Source organism: Chelmon rostratus, chromosome 14 (genome assembly GCF_017976325.1).
Source record: "Chelmon rostratus isolate fCheRos1 chromosome 14, fCheRos1.pri, whole genome shotgun sequence".
Lineage (NCBI taxonomy): Eukaryota > Metazoa > Chordata > Actinopteri > Chaetodontiformes > Chaetodontidae > Chelmon > Chelmon rostratus.
The window spans coordinates 3,297,204-3,312,403 of record NC_055671.1 but is presented as its reverse complement, the minus strand read 5'-3'; the positions used below and the strand labels follow the sequence as shown (position 1 = coordinate 3,312,403).

Sequence of the window (15,200 nt, the reverse complement as noted above, 5' to 3'; positions counted from 1 at the left end):
ATTTATTAGGCTTATAGGCCCATAATTGGCTGGGTCTGTTGAATCTTTATCTTTCTTTGGTATCAATGATATAATAGCCTGGTTAAGACTTCTTGGGAGTGAGCCATATTGAAGCGCTTCATGGAAAACCTCTGTGAGAAATGGCCAAAGAATATCAACATACTTCTTACAATACTCCACCAGGAAACCATCTATACCAGGTGATTTCCCTGGTAATTGCAGTTCTAACTTCAGCTTCTGTTATGGGAGCATCCAATCTACCCTTTCCTCTGAAGACAGTTGTGGTAGCTCAACTTTCTGGAAGAAAGAGTTGAAATCTTCATCACTAGCCGAACATGTAGTCGTATACAAATCTTCATAAAGGTTTTTGAAAGCTTCATTAATTTTTTTTAGCTGAAGTGAACAGTTTATCATCTTTTCTAATTGCTGTAATAGTGTTATTTAAATCTAGGCATTTTAATTGTCTTGCCAATAATCGGCCAGTCTTTTCCCCACTTTCGTAAAAATTTGTTTTAAGTCTAAATACTGAATACTCTGCCTTTTTATTGTATAATTCATGTAATTCAAATTTAAGTTTACAGATTTTTCTGAAGTATTCTTCATTGTATTGTTCAGCAAGTTGCATCTCTAATTTACCTATTTCTTTTTGCAGTTGTTGTTCTTTTTCTTTATTGTTCTTTTTCTTCCATGAACTATACATTTTCCTCTGATGAACGCCTTGAGTGCATCCCAAACAGTAGCTAGTCTTTCTGTTGTTCCTCTATTAATATCCAAAAACACCCTAATATTCTCACCAAGTTTTGTAGCAAACTGTTCATCCTGCAATAAACTTGTATTTAGTCTTCACCTCCCGCGATTACTATTAGTAGAGTGTAAATTTACATGCAATTCGACCAAAGCATTGTCTGTTATTGCTATAACACCTATCTTGCAGTCTATTACCAGGTCAACAATTGAGCTTGCAACCAAAAAAAACTTTTTATGAGTAAGATCTATGTGAGTGAGAATAAAATGTGTATTCACGTTTTTTTCGGATTCAAATGTCTCCAAATATCTGTCAGACCTAGTTCTTCCTGTAAATTATCTAAAGCTGCTCCGTCTTTGGCAATGCCCCTGTTCTGACATTACAGCGATCCAAATGATCATCTTATGTTCGACTGAAGTCTCCCCCTAAAGTAATCTGACCATCTGTATCGGCTAGTATTTTATTGACCTTATGAAAAAATGATGTGTTTTCTCTGTTTGGCGCGTATAATTTGCAAAGTACTACTTTGACTCTATTAATAAGTGCTTCCACAACTAGGATCCGTCCATGAGAGTCCTTATATTGATTTACTATAGCAAAATTCAGTTTTTTGTTGATGAGGATAACAACCCCACAGCTCTTACTCGACACTGAGTTATGAAAGACATGACCAACCCAATCACGTTTCATTTTTAAAGCTTCATCTTGGTCCCTGAAATGTGTTTCCTGAATATATGAAATGTCTGTGCCTTTAGATTTGAGGTAAATGAGTATTTTTTTGCGTTTAATTGGTGTGCTACAACCATTAATATTCCATGTCACTATATTGATATGTCCACTACTCATTACTTCCAACGAATAAACATTAGTCTTACATTATCCCCTTTACCCCCATAACCAGTGTCCCAGAACAGGGACATGTACAATACTAAATAACAGTAAAGATAAAGCTGAGTGTTGCAGAGAAAGCAAAACATCTGACAGATCAGCTATGAAAAGAGACATTTAAAAACAGAATGAAAATATGTTTAATGAACAACTGAACCTCATCTATGTTCAGACACAACTTCCTTCAGTCACGTTTTAAATGAGCTTTTGTTGATATTTTCATGTTGAAGTAAATTTAGTCTTCAGTCACAAAAGATTTGTGCTTCTTAAAGAAAGTGTAGAAAATGTTGACTGTTAGTTGTTCAAGTCAATGAATGATGATAATTTTTGGTAAATGTTCACATCTGGATACAGAAGATCCTCTGAACTAATATTTGTTTCAACTGATCAAGTTTACTTGATGAAGTGGAAATATTTCATTAGTTTCTGATGATTTTAAAGTGTTTTCACAAATAATGACTGATGATTGATATTGATCCTTCAGCACACACACACACACACACACACACACACACATACACACACACAAGTATCCAAGATGGTGCCGCACGAGTGGAAACGTGAACTCACTACCGAATAAGATCGACGAACTGGCTGCATTGATGATGAACCTAAAGACCTTCAGGGAGTGCAGTTTACTGTGTCTTACTGAGACGTGGCTAACAGCTAGCATACCGGACTTCAGCACAGTCAGAGCAGACAGAGACACCAGAGCCTGTGGGAAGCGCAAAGGAGGGGGACTCGCACTGTATGTGAACAAACGGTGGTGCAATCCTGAGCATCTCCGGACTCACTACACACTCACACCACACACCATGGATACACGCACTTTATCGCAAACACATCCATATCCTGGACAAACCGACTGTTGCACACTGTCATTTTGCACAACTACACTACTGTGCTCAACCGCCAGATGTTTATTTTATATAGCTTAATTCTATATTTTTATCTCACTTATATTGTTATTTTATATTTTATATTGTATTTTTTACCTCCAGGCAAATAAATAATCTTCACATTGTACTTGAAGATTGTTCTTATTTTAACCCACATTTTCCTTCCTGTTGAGTGTACGCCGCTACTCTCTGGCAACTTTTTTACTTTTTGCCAACCCTGGGACTTTTAAACCTGTTTTTATGACTGTTGCGGCTCACAATGCGGTTCAACAAGTTTTTTATCATGTCTGTACTCGCCTGGATTGTACTGTGCCTCCTGTGCCATCCTGCTTCTGGTCTGCTCCAGTACTCGGCTGCTGAGCTCCTTCGACCACAAGGCTACCTGGCTGTCCCTCCGCCGGTAACACTACACTTGCACCCGGACATCGCCCGCCTGCCTCGCCCGAGATACACCCATCGGGATCTCATCAGAGCTTCCACTTCGATGACTCCACAGCCATACAATCCATCTGGTCCACCACTCGCCGCCCTGCCGAGCATGCTGTTAATCACAGTGTACTAGCCAGCCCGGCTAGGTCAACAGCTAATGCCTCCTCAACAGTCAAACAGGACAACACCTCAGTCAACTCCGGTCTACTCAACATCCGCTCACTCACTAGCAAAGGTCACCTCATCCAAGATCTCCTCACTGACCGTAAGCTTGACTTTCTCTGCTTAACTGAAACTTGGCAACAACCTGGCGACTTCTCACAACTCAATGACTGTACTCCTCATGGTTTTGTTTACATCTGTCAAGCCTGTGGCTCCGGTCGTGGTGGCGGTCTCGCAATAATTCACCCCAAGACATGGGAAGTCCAGCCTGTGTCCTTGCCCGCCTTCAGTTCACTGCAGTGTACTGTCTGTCAACTACCTGGCCCCACTCCCACCATCATTGCTTCTGTTTACTTCTTCCTCCTTAGCCACACAAACAATTTTTAAATGACTTTGCCACTCTTCTCACCCGTCTCTCCACTCTCTCTCCTAATAATACTCTGTTAGGGGACTTCAATATCCACATGGACAACTGCAATTCCTCTGACCCGTGACTTTTCATCATGTCAAGATAGTTTTGGTTTCCAGCAATTTGTTGATTTCCCCACCCATATCAAAGGACATACACTGGACTTAATCTGCTGCTCTGGTCTCTCCCCCTCCAACTGCTCAGCTGATGACCATCACCTATCCGACCACTTCCTTGTCTCCTTCAGTGTTACCCTCCACCTCTCCATCATCAAGACTCTTCGCCTCATCTCTTTCTGTAATATTAAGGACAATAATGTTGATACACTGTCTGCCTCTATTGAAAATATTTTGATTCCTGGTCATCTCCCCTCCTCTGATGAACTAGTCACTTTATATAACAATGGTCTTCACAGCATCCTGAACTGTATCACTCCTGTTAAAACTCGGCCTGTCACCTTCTCAGAAACTTCTCCCTGGTATACCCCTCAACTCTGGTCCATGAAAGCCAAATGTCATCAACCTGAGCGTCTTTACAAGAAAACTGGTCTCACTGTTCACAAAGAAATGTACAAAGCCCACATATTACACTACAAGGACTCCATCACTTAAGATAAATCTGACTACTACTCCACCTTAATCCACTCCAACGAAGGCAACTCCAAAACACTGTTCACCCTGCTCAACAAAATCCTCAAACCACATGACTCTCTCCCCGCCCACCTATACCCTACCCTATACTGACACTTGCAATGCATTAATGCAGTTCTTTAATGAAAAATTTCACAAAATCCACCAACAACTCAACTGCAACCCTCCTTTCCCTCCTCCATTGAACTCTTCCCCCTCCAACAGCTGTTTTCTAGCTTCCAGCTCCCGGATCCCTCTGAAATCTCTGACCTCATTTGCTAGTCCAAGCCCTCCACCTGTCAGCTTGATCCCCTCCCCACAACCCTTGTCAAATCCTGCCTCCCCTCTCTCCCCCCTATCATATCTGCCATCATCCACTCTTCACTCATCACTGGAACTGTTCCTTCATTTTTCAAAGTTGCTGCTGTCACCCCAATACTGAAAATCCCGGCTCTGATCCCTCCGACTACAACAACCTTTGCCCGATCTCCAACCTGCAATTCATCTCCAAAATCCTAGAAAAGATTGTAGCATCTCAACTCCACTTCCATTTAACTCACAACTCCCTCTATGAGCACTTTCAGTCTGGATTCTGCCCTCGACAGAGCACAGAAACCACCCTCGTAAAAATTACAAACAACCTCCTCATGGCAGCTGACTCTGGCCTACTTTCCATACTCATCCTCCTCGACCTAAGTGCAGCCTTTGACACCATCTCTCATGGTGTCAAAGGCTCATCACTCCATCCTCCTCCATAGACTCTCCTACATTGGCATAACTGACACACCCCTTGACTGGTTCCACTCATATCTCTCTGGCCATACTCAGTTCATCCAACTCAAGTCCTTTAAATCCAAACCCTCCCCTGTCACCTCTGGTGTGCCCCAGGGTTCTGTGCTGGGGCCCCTCCTCTTTATCACCTACCTCCTTCCCCTTGACAGTATCTTTCATAAATTTAACATCAATTTCCATTGCTATGCAGACGACACCCAGCTCTACCTATCTGGCAAACCCACTGTCACTCTCCCTCCCCCCTCCCTTACCACCTGCTTATCTGAAATCAAATCCTGGTTCACCTCCAACTTCTTAAAACTTAACAGCGACAAAATTGAAGTCCTCCTTGTAGGCACCAAATCCACCCTATCCAAAGCTGAAAGTATTTCCTTTTCAATCGACAACTCTCCTGTTTCCCCCTCCCCTCAGGTTAAGAGCTTGGGTGTCATACTTGATGGCTCTCTATCCTTCCACTCCCATATCAATAATACCACCCTTTCTGCTTACCTTCATCTACGCAACATAAACCGTCTCCGCCCCTCCCTCACCTCTCACACGACCTCCATCCTTGTATACAGTCTTGTCACCTCCCGCATTGACTACTGTAATTCCCTCCTCTTTGGTCTCCCTCGAAAATCCCTCCATAAGCTCCAACTGGTCCAGAACTCAGTCGCTCGTATCATCACCAAAATCCCTTCATGTCACCACATTACCCCTGCACTTCAGCATCTTCACCGGCTCCCTATTAAGTACAGAATTAATTTTAAAATACTGCTCCACATGTTCAAGGCCATTCGCAATCTTGCCCCTCCTTATCTGACTAATCTTCTCCAAATTGCTATTCCCTCTCGCTCCCTCCATTCCTCCTCCTCTATCCTCCTCACTGTCCCCTCTGCCCGCATCAGTACTATGGGGAGTAGAGCTTTCAGTTGCTCTGCTCCCCAGCTGTGGAATGCACTTCCCCCTGACAGTTTCAGTAAGCATATTCACTATCACTTTTTAAACTCTGTTTTGTTTTCTCTTGTGTTTACATTCTCTGAGCTTTTAATGTGTCTTGTTTTTACTATTGTTTATCTTTGTATAGTGTACTTGAGTGTTTTGTGCCAACCAGAATGGTACAGTGTTTCCCAAATAACAAACCCTGGGTGTCCCCTGAAAACCCTACTGAATGAGAAGAAAAGGGTTTTTCAGTCTGGGGACAGAACTGAGTTGAAGAGGGTGCAGAGGGAGCTGAAAAGAGAGATCCAGAAAGGCAAGGAGAGCTATAGGAAGAAGCTGGAGTGCCTGCCGGGGAGCAATGCCAGAGAGGTTTGGAGGAGCCTGAAAACCATCTCAGGCCATAGCAGCAACAACGGCAGGGGCCCAGAATCTGGAGACTGGGAATGGGCAAATGAGCTGAACCTGTTTTTTAACAGATTTGATTCTACCCCCATTCCCTCCCCTACACAGACCTGGGTGCATTACTTCTCCACACCCTCATCTTCCCCTGGATCAACACTGAGACCAACAGCACCCTCCTCATACCACTTAATCCACCTCCAGTCCACGTCAGAGACTATAGACCCCTCCCCGACCTCACGTAACAGGAACAACCCCCCAGTCCTCCTCTAAGTCTCTCTCAACAGCAGATCATGTGAGGAAGGTGGTCAGGAAAATGAAGGCACATCTTCAGCATGAGCCTTAGCCTTGAGAAAGTTTCTGCCCTTTGGAAAACTTCCTGTGTGGTTCCAGTGCCAAAGACTGTGCATCCCAGGGAGCCCAACCACTTCAGGCCTGTAGCCTTAACTTCCCACCTGATGAAGACACTGGAGAGGATTATACTTAACCATCTTCGTCACCTGGTGGGCAGCGAGCTGGTCCCCTATAGTTAATATACAGACCAGGCATTGGTGTGGAAGACGCTATCATCTACCTGCTCCATCGCTCTCTTTCCCACTTTGGAAAGCACTGGGAGCACAGTGAGGATGGTGTTTTCTAACTTCTCCAGTGCTTTCAACACGATCCAGCTATCACTGCTAAGGGGGAACCTGTAAGGAGCAGGAGTAGACTGTACCATCGACTACCTCACCAACAGACCGCAGTATTTGCGGCTTCAGGACTGTGTGTCGGATGTGGTAGTTTGCAGCACTAGGGCTCCGCAGGGTACTGTGCTCTCTCCTTTCCTCTTCACCCTCTACACATTGGACTTCAGACACAACACAACCAGCTGCCACCTCCAGAAATTCTCCGACGATACAGTCATCGTTGGACGTATATTGCAGGGGAACGATTTGGAATACAGAGAAGTCATCACTAACTTTGTCAACTGGTGTGGACTAAACCATCTGCACATCAATGCCGGCAAGACCAAGGAGATGGTGATTGACTTACGCAGGAAAGCACCACAGACTACACCGGTGTGCATCCAGGGATTTTACATTGAGATCGTGGAGGAGTACAAATATCTGGGTGTACACCTCAACAATAAACTGGACTGGTCCACCAACACTGATGCCCTGTACAGAAAGGGCCAAAGTCATCTCCATCTTCTGAGAAGACTGATGTCCTTTTGGAGTGTGTAGGACATGAGGACACCGAGGATTTTCTATGACTCTGTGGTTGCATCTGCCTTCTTTTACGCAGTGGTCTGCTGGGGCTGTGGGGGCTCTGAGAGGGACAGAAAGAGACTTAATAAACTGGTCAGGAGAGGTGGTTCTGTCCTGGACTGCCCTCTGGACACCACTGAGGATGTAGGTGAGAGGAGGATGTTAGCCAAGCTAACATCGATCATGGACAACCCCTCCCACCCCCTGCATGACACAGTGGGGGCCCTCAGCAGCTCCTTTCGTAACAGACTGCTGCATCCAGTGTGTAACAAGGAAGGCTACCACAGGTCCTTTATTTCATCAGCTATTAGATTATTCAACTCCAGCACCACTTAACATAAGACTGTGTTGATGTTGTTTGACAAATTACGCTCATATCCCTGCATTTTGTGCAATATTACATAGCATTTACTGTTTTGTGTATTTTATTCTTCTGTGCAATAGAAATAACACTATTATTTTTAATCTGAAGGCTTTCTCTGCTGCTATTTTTCTTCCCACTGTTATCACATGCTGCTATAATGCCCAAATTTCCCTGACTGGGGATAAATAAACTTTTATCTTGTCTTGTCTTGTCTTATCTTATCACACACACACACTCAGGAACACACACAGGTCAAAGCATGTTTCCATATGCAGCTGTTTAAAGGATCAATAGCTGGACTTGAGTGAGATGAGCAGCATGTTATTGATCTGTGTCGACATGAACAGATGTATGAATGTTGTGGTGACATTTGGATGATGTCTGTAGAATCTGACATTATGATGATCCACAATAACACAATGACAAAGTCACTGGACTGATTTTAAGGAAAAACTCATTGATTAGGACAGAGTAATGTTGAGCTGCACATTTACAACCTGAAGACATCTGATTGGATTATAAATGGATTTTTATCTTCATCATTTATTCTTTATTCAGGTTGAGGCGCTGCAGTTTGTCAGAGAGCAGCTGTGGTTCTCTGGCCTCAGCTCTGAAGTCCAACCCCTCCCATCTGACAGAACTGGACCTGAGTGACAACTACAACCTGCAGGATTCAGGAGTGAAGCTGCTGTCTGCTGGACTGGAGAATCCAGACTGTAGACTGGAGACTCTGAGGTCAGTTCACTGACTCTCTGTTACTGTTGTAGATCTTTAATAATAACACATTTTATTGATAAAACACCTTTTGTACAAAACATGCAGCTCAAAGTGCTTCTTAAAGAAACTGTAGGAAATGTTGACTGTCAGTTGTTCAAGTCAATGAATGTTGATCATTTTTGGTAAATGTTCACATCTGAATACAGAAGTTCCTCGGAACTAATATTTGTTTCATTGATCAATTTTACTTGGATTATAAATGGATTTTTATCTTCATCATTTATTCTTTATTCAGGTTGGGTTTCTGCAGTTTGTCAGAGATCAGCTGTGCTTCTCTGGCCTCAGCTCTGAAGTCCAACCCCTCCCATCTGAAAGAACTGGACCTGAGAGGAAACGACCTCCAGGATTCAGGAGTGAAGCTGCTGTCTGATCTGGTGGAGAGTCCAGACTGGAGACTGCAGACTTTGAGGTCAGTAGATGGTTGGAGTCAGTCCATGCTGGTCTCAGCAGTTTTGCTCTAAACACAGTTGGTATCAAAGCACAGATCCAGTATTTCCTGTAAACCTCCAACCTTCTCAGCAGCTGCTTTCCTCAGTGAAGCTGTGAGAGGAGAATGGTGACAGGCTTCGGGATTGGACAGAAAGACAGAGAGAGAGAGAGAGAGAGAGAGAGAACACTCAGCCAATCTGATGAGTCAGAATCTTGTTGTGATCATGTGTTTGAGTTGATGTGCAGACGACTGTTGTTGTGTTCATGTCTACAGGACATAAAGCTGGATTACAGCTGACAGCATTACAGGCTGTCTAGAGACAAAGGTCCTCCTTCATCAAACTGTCGTACCATCAAATCTGATCTCAAACTGTTTCTCTCATTTCAGCACTAAAGAATTGATCACTTAATGTTTGTCACAGCTCTCAGATCAGTGTGACTGAAGCCTGCAAATCTCTGGATCTCATTTCAAAGAACCATCATTACATTTAGTAACCATGTGGCCGGTGTATGAAAATGTATGAGTGTATGTAAGTGAGTGAACACCGGCTAAATACTGGCTAACAGTACTTTTTGACTTGGCTAACGTCGTCCCATCAAACACAATGCTGTGTTGTTTGTGTAAAATGGGTCAAACATAGCATGAAATGTAGAACTTCTGCAGCAGAACCTCACAGTGGGTGTGATTAGCCTTGCTAAAAACTGCTTAATATTAACTTAAAATTATTAGTAGAGTGGCTGAACTGTAGTGTGATAAACTGAGAGGAGTAGGGGCAGCTAATAATTCATTGATACTTACCTCACTGTCAGGATTTTATTTACATGGCACTTGACCAGCATCGAGCACAAAGGGCTTTCAAATGAAATACAATGATGGAATATTAAGAAAAATAAAAAATGTTATGACAATATTAAAACTGAGCATTAAAACAAAGCAAGAACAGAAAACAGTGACGTTAAAACATGTCACGGTCATGTCTGTATACTCTTCATCAGATTTCCACAGAGAGGAACATGTTCATATAAAGCTGATCCCTGTGTCATACAAGCTGTACCAGTATATATATGCATCTGTCCATTTGTCCCAATATTTTTATAACAGACTCCATATTTACATGTTTGTCTTGTGATATTTCTAAAGTAGATAAAATATTCAGATGTGACTGAGACTCTGGTTGTTAGCAGCTTTGAACCTTAAAAGCAGTAAATGCATCATCACAGTCAACAGTGAATATCTGTGTCTCTGCAGTAATGATGCGTTCAGGGACTCTCAGCACTTTATTTCCACTGTGTACTTGAGTGAAATGTGCAGAGTAAACAGACTTGATGGCCAAAGTGTCTGCAGGTGTGTGAGCTTCCAGCTCAGTGTGTTCACTCCAACACGTTAACATGAGAGCTGAGAGGAATCTGGCTACGCTACACAGCCGCTCCACTTCTGGTCTGAACGGGACTGATGTCCCTGCTGCTCTTTGTACTGGATGTGCTGCATCACTGACTCCCAGCTGATGAAGGGGTCTCTGTAAACTCTGATTCATGACTTCTGTTGTCTGTCTTCTTCTCTCATCAGATTGAAGTGATCTCTGTCAGAGTGTGAGACAATCAGCTGTGTCCTGATGATCCAGAGAGGTTGAAGCAGCAGCAGCAGCTTGTGGGTGGAGAGGCTCTGACTGGGCCATGTTACTGGGAGGTAGAGTGGAGAGGAGAGCTTCATCCAGCATTGACTGACAGAGGAATCACAACAATTGGAGATATTAGTGTCAGTGCTGCAGTGTGAACTGCTCTGAGATCAGCTCCACTGTCAGACACAGTGTCAGGTCCAGCATCCTCCCTGTGTGTTGCTGTGGATGTGACAGAGTATCATCAGTGTATCTGGACTGCTGTGCTGTTGCTCTGTCCTTCTACACTGTCTCTGCAGGCACTCCTCCACTCCTTCTGCTCCTCCTCTGTCGGCTCTCTGTGTTTCAGCTTGACGGATATTTGGGTCATATTCCTATACTTTGATAAGTTTGATTACACACATATATTCTGCTAATAGTTAGATTACATGCATATGCTTACGTTAATGATAGTTGGATCCTGATATGTTGATCTTATTCATATTTTCTGCTGATGGATTGTGTGACTGAACAATCAACAGAAATTCTTCTTCTACTTGGTAAGGTTTTCCTGTATTATTCATAGAAGTGATTTAGACGAAGAGTGATTCTTTGTGTGCAAAATATATCTAAGGCCAGTGTGACCTAGAACAGGAGGTTTTGAGATAGAGGCCTGGCATGGGAGACATCTTGGAGGGCTCGACTTAAGCTGAAAAGAAAAGGGATAAAACTGGATGGTGTCAGGGATAAGGGTATCTTACCGAGCAGAGGACACATCGCTGGCGCCGACAGCAATGAGGAAGGGAGAGAGAGTGCCCAGAGCCAATGAGAAGGAGCCAACGATTGTTTCAGCATTTCCTCATGTTCTGTCTATAAAACACTGGGTCAGGGAGAGGTAGTGTGTCAGACTTCGTGAACTGACCCATCTCTGTTGTGGATCAGGGAAAGGTTAAGTCGAGACCCAGAGCTCTGTAACCTTGCACATTCTATTGATGTTAAAATAAAACTGATTTTTTTGGGACTCAACATCTTCTCCTATTGCTTCATTAAAAGAACCCAGAGGACCAGAGATTTTAGAGACTGTCCTCGACAGCCTGTGTTCAAATGACAATTGTCACCGATTTTAAGTTCCTTTCTACCTCCTGGAAAACCCACATCTCACAAATGTAATTTACAAAGTTTATCAAAAGAAAGATTACTGTGTAGTTGTAAAATGCAAGAATACAGTGTCAAATCCAAAATGTGTGGCCTTTATCAGTTAAGACATCCATTAAAGGATGTTTACCACCTTAATTAATATTAAGGGTTTTTGCAAATAAGTGTGCTGATAAAGTCATTGAACTGATGCAGGAGGATTAAGTGATTCAGATGACTGTGACCCTGTGTACACCTGGCATTAACATGAGTCTTGGGTTGTCCGATCACAAGTGGACAGCTGAGACACATCACCTTCACACCTGTGCGTATTACGCGTCTCCAAAGTGTTCAGATTTCATTGCTACCTACGCTACTTCCACTAGACGGTCAAAGTGCCCCGTGCACAATTCATATGTGTTGCCATGTTTGTTTCACAGTGCCTAGCTAAGAAAACAAAACTGAGTCAAAAACTAATGCACATGTATGAGCTGCTCTACATGTCTACCTGTTGCCATCCTGCACTAAAGAGGTATGTTCCTGTTACGTCCTTGTCAGGGACACATCAGCATTAGCATTCATACTACGAATGTGGTCACACACTCACTCATTTAGATTTAGCGTTGTCCACTCATGATCTGATCACCCAAGTCGCACAAGATAGGAAGAGAGTCCAATGATCAAACACCTATGTGTGTGTGCTGTGTACAGAAGAAATCTCTGTCATGGAGACACTGTACTGGCATTTTTGCCATGTCAATGTTGATCAGTCATTATGCTCGTGAGTAGACTTTGTGTCCACGCATCATTCACTCAAATACTCCCCTTTTCAGGGCTTTAACCTTTGGTGGCACAGCTGGGATGCATCCCAAAGCAGAGGAAGACACCACGCTTCCATCATCCCACAAAACTAACCCAGGTGGCAGCGAGTGCAGAGACAGCCATTCAATACATACTTAAAGACTTAATATAACGCCTTTATTATTTCCTGCCATCATTCAGAGTTGCATTGGCTGGAAGAAGCATCTGACCTGAGGCCTGGATGTCTATTTGATTCTTCATCATGTTTCTCATCTTGTCCCATTAACAGGTCCCAGAGGTGTCAGGTGACGGGTCTGTCTGGATTTCTTCCCTGTCCTTTTTCTATCATTAAATTCAGTTAGTGATTTGTTAATTGTTGCAGGGATGGTGCAGTGTGATCAGTGCAAGTTCATTTCCTCAGTCACATCACCTGTTCCACTCCAGGTTATACCAAACAGTGAGAGTAAAACCTGTATCTGTAGTCATGTCTCCCCTAAAATAGTTTGTCACAGAGGTGAAGGCTACTGAAGGATCACAGAAATATTCTAGAAATATTACTGGAATAGTATAGGCAGCAATGTGCATCAATGATCCTCTCTCTTACGCGACAGCATGTTGCTACAGGTCACTTCGATCATGAAGGTGACTCTATAGAGTATACAGGCTAGAATGTAGTATAGAACTGAGTATTTCTTCATTCAGAGAATATTATAGATTGAAGACGACACTGACAGAAGGGCAGGACTGAGAAAAAAAAGGCACAATTACAAATCTGTCTACAATCTCTGGGCTGTGTGCTGGCTGTTCATCAGCAGCCACCACAGTAAAGGTTGGTTCTGGACCGGGCTTCTGTTTTCCCCAGGTCAGTGTTGGCAGGAGCTTCAGCACTGGTGATCGTGGTCAATGTGGACTGCAGGGATGACTGGAAGCTGGTCGGGGGGGTCTGAGTGGCTGGTGCAGCTGAAGCCACAGCAGAGTCTGGTTCAAGCTGAGATGGTGGCTGTCCCTCTACTTCCTCCACATGACTGTTCAAGCCACTGTGGATGGCAGCGTGGTCAGGAGGTCCAGCAACTGGTGGAGGAGTGATTACACCGCATACTCTGAGAGGTACGGTGTCCTCCTCGTCTTCAGCAGGGCCGGTTCTGGCCTCTGTACCGTCTTCCACGTCTGCTGTCTGGGTGTCATCATTCATTGATTTGTCGTGTTGATATTTCCAAACACTGGAGTGAGACTCTGAGGCTGAAACAGCGCACAGATCTCTCCGCTGCAAAGCTGTTGAGCGTCTTCAACAGGACGTCTTGACTGTGACCCTGTCTCACCTTTTCCTGGATAGACAGGACCATGTTGTCTGTGTGGAGCGGGTGAAGGTGATCTGATGCAGCATGGAGGACAGAGCAGTGGAGACCCGGTCCTCAACTGCTTTTGTTACTCCAACAGCCATTTTGCTCAGCTGCTGGGAGGGAATGTTCCTGAAGGTTTTAGAAGGTGGCAACCAGGAACCCTGCAGGACTTTGGGAACCCCCTCCGTCACAACCTCCGGTGGGCGGAGCAGTTTGGAGCTGGCGGCCTCCTGCAGTGGCTCAGTCAGGCTCCTGGCGTATTTCTGAGCCTGGCTGATGATCTTGTGATGTTACAGCCATTTAAAGTTAGTTTTAAAGTCACTTGAGAACACCACAGAGACGTCACAGCCCTGAACCTGAACTGATAAACTTGTCTAATTTGACTCACTGAAAGTGAGGAGGGGCGTCCTCTGGGCAGCTGAGCAGCCTTCTGGCTTCAAACTCAACGTCCCTCATCTTCATGCTGGTGTTCACCTCCCACACCTGAAACAAGGAGTCAGATAAGATGAGCAGATCTGAAATATTTACACATGAATTCAACTGTTGACTGAACTACTGTTGAGTCTTTTCAGGACTGTGGTCTTACCAGCTTGAGAAGAGGTTTGACATCAGAATCAAAGTCCTCCAGTTCAAACTCCCAGAGTCTTCAGACAGTAAGAAAACACAAGCGTCATCATCACTGTTCCCCTCTTCCTCATTACAGACAGGTTGGTGTGATGCTGGACTCTCTCTGTGTGTTTGTGTGTGTGTGCATGCTTTTGCTCTCCTCCACCAGCAGCTCACACGTCTTCAGCTGCCTCCTCAGATGGGAGCTGGTTCATCTGCTGAAGCCTCAGAAGTTCCATCATCAGTCGATCTGAACAACAAACAACAGATCACATGTCTTTAATGTCTTTATGTTCAAATACGAGACACAAAGTGTGAGACTAAAGCTGCTATTTTATTTTGATGCAGACGTGAAGACGTTGGTGGTTCTTACCTGAGACTTATAGGAGCTGATGTGCCAGCAGGTCTGCAGAGCCTGCTCATATATGTCAAACAACACCTGTGAAGGAAATAAGACAATGTTGTTCAGTAAGTTGTTATTCAGAGGTTTAACTTCACCTGAACATGTTTACAGTCTAACTCCACTCTCACACACCCTGATGGGTCTGTAGACGGCTCTGCTTCCTTCTATAAACTCCATGACTATTTTTTTGCTGCATATCAAATACAGAACAGGTTTATCGATCAAAGCGAC

General features: G+C 43.9%; 1 protein-coding gene across 2 annotated transcripts in view; it reads left to right on the top strand.

The window, feature by feature from the left end:
* LOC121617103 (NACHT, LRR and PYD domains-containing protein 12-like) overlaps positions 1-11,653 on the top strand; it is a 29,690-nt gene extending 18,037 nt beyond the window's left edge. For both annotated transcript variants that reach the window (XM_041952135.1, XM_041952134.1), the window contains 3 exons: positions 8,443-8,619; positions 8,897-9,070; positions 10,658-11,653. In XM_041952135.1, coding sequence (XP_041808069.1) covers positions 8,443-8,619; positions 8,897-9,070; positions 10,658-10,667 — 361 coding nt within the window. In that variant the 3' untranslated portion in view covers positions 10,668-11,653. The remainder of the gene's footprint in view (positions 1-8,442; positions 8,620-8,896; positions 9,071-10,657) is intronic.
* The last annotated feature ends 3,547 nt before the right edge of the window (positions 11,654-15,200 follow it).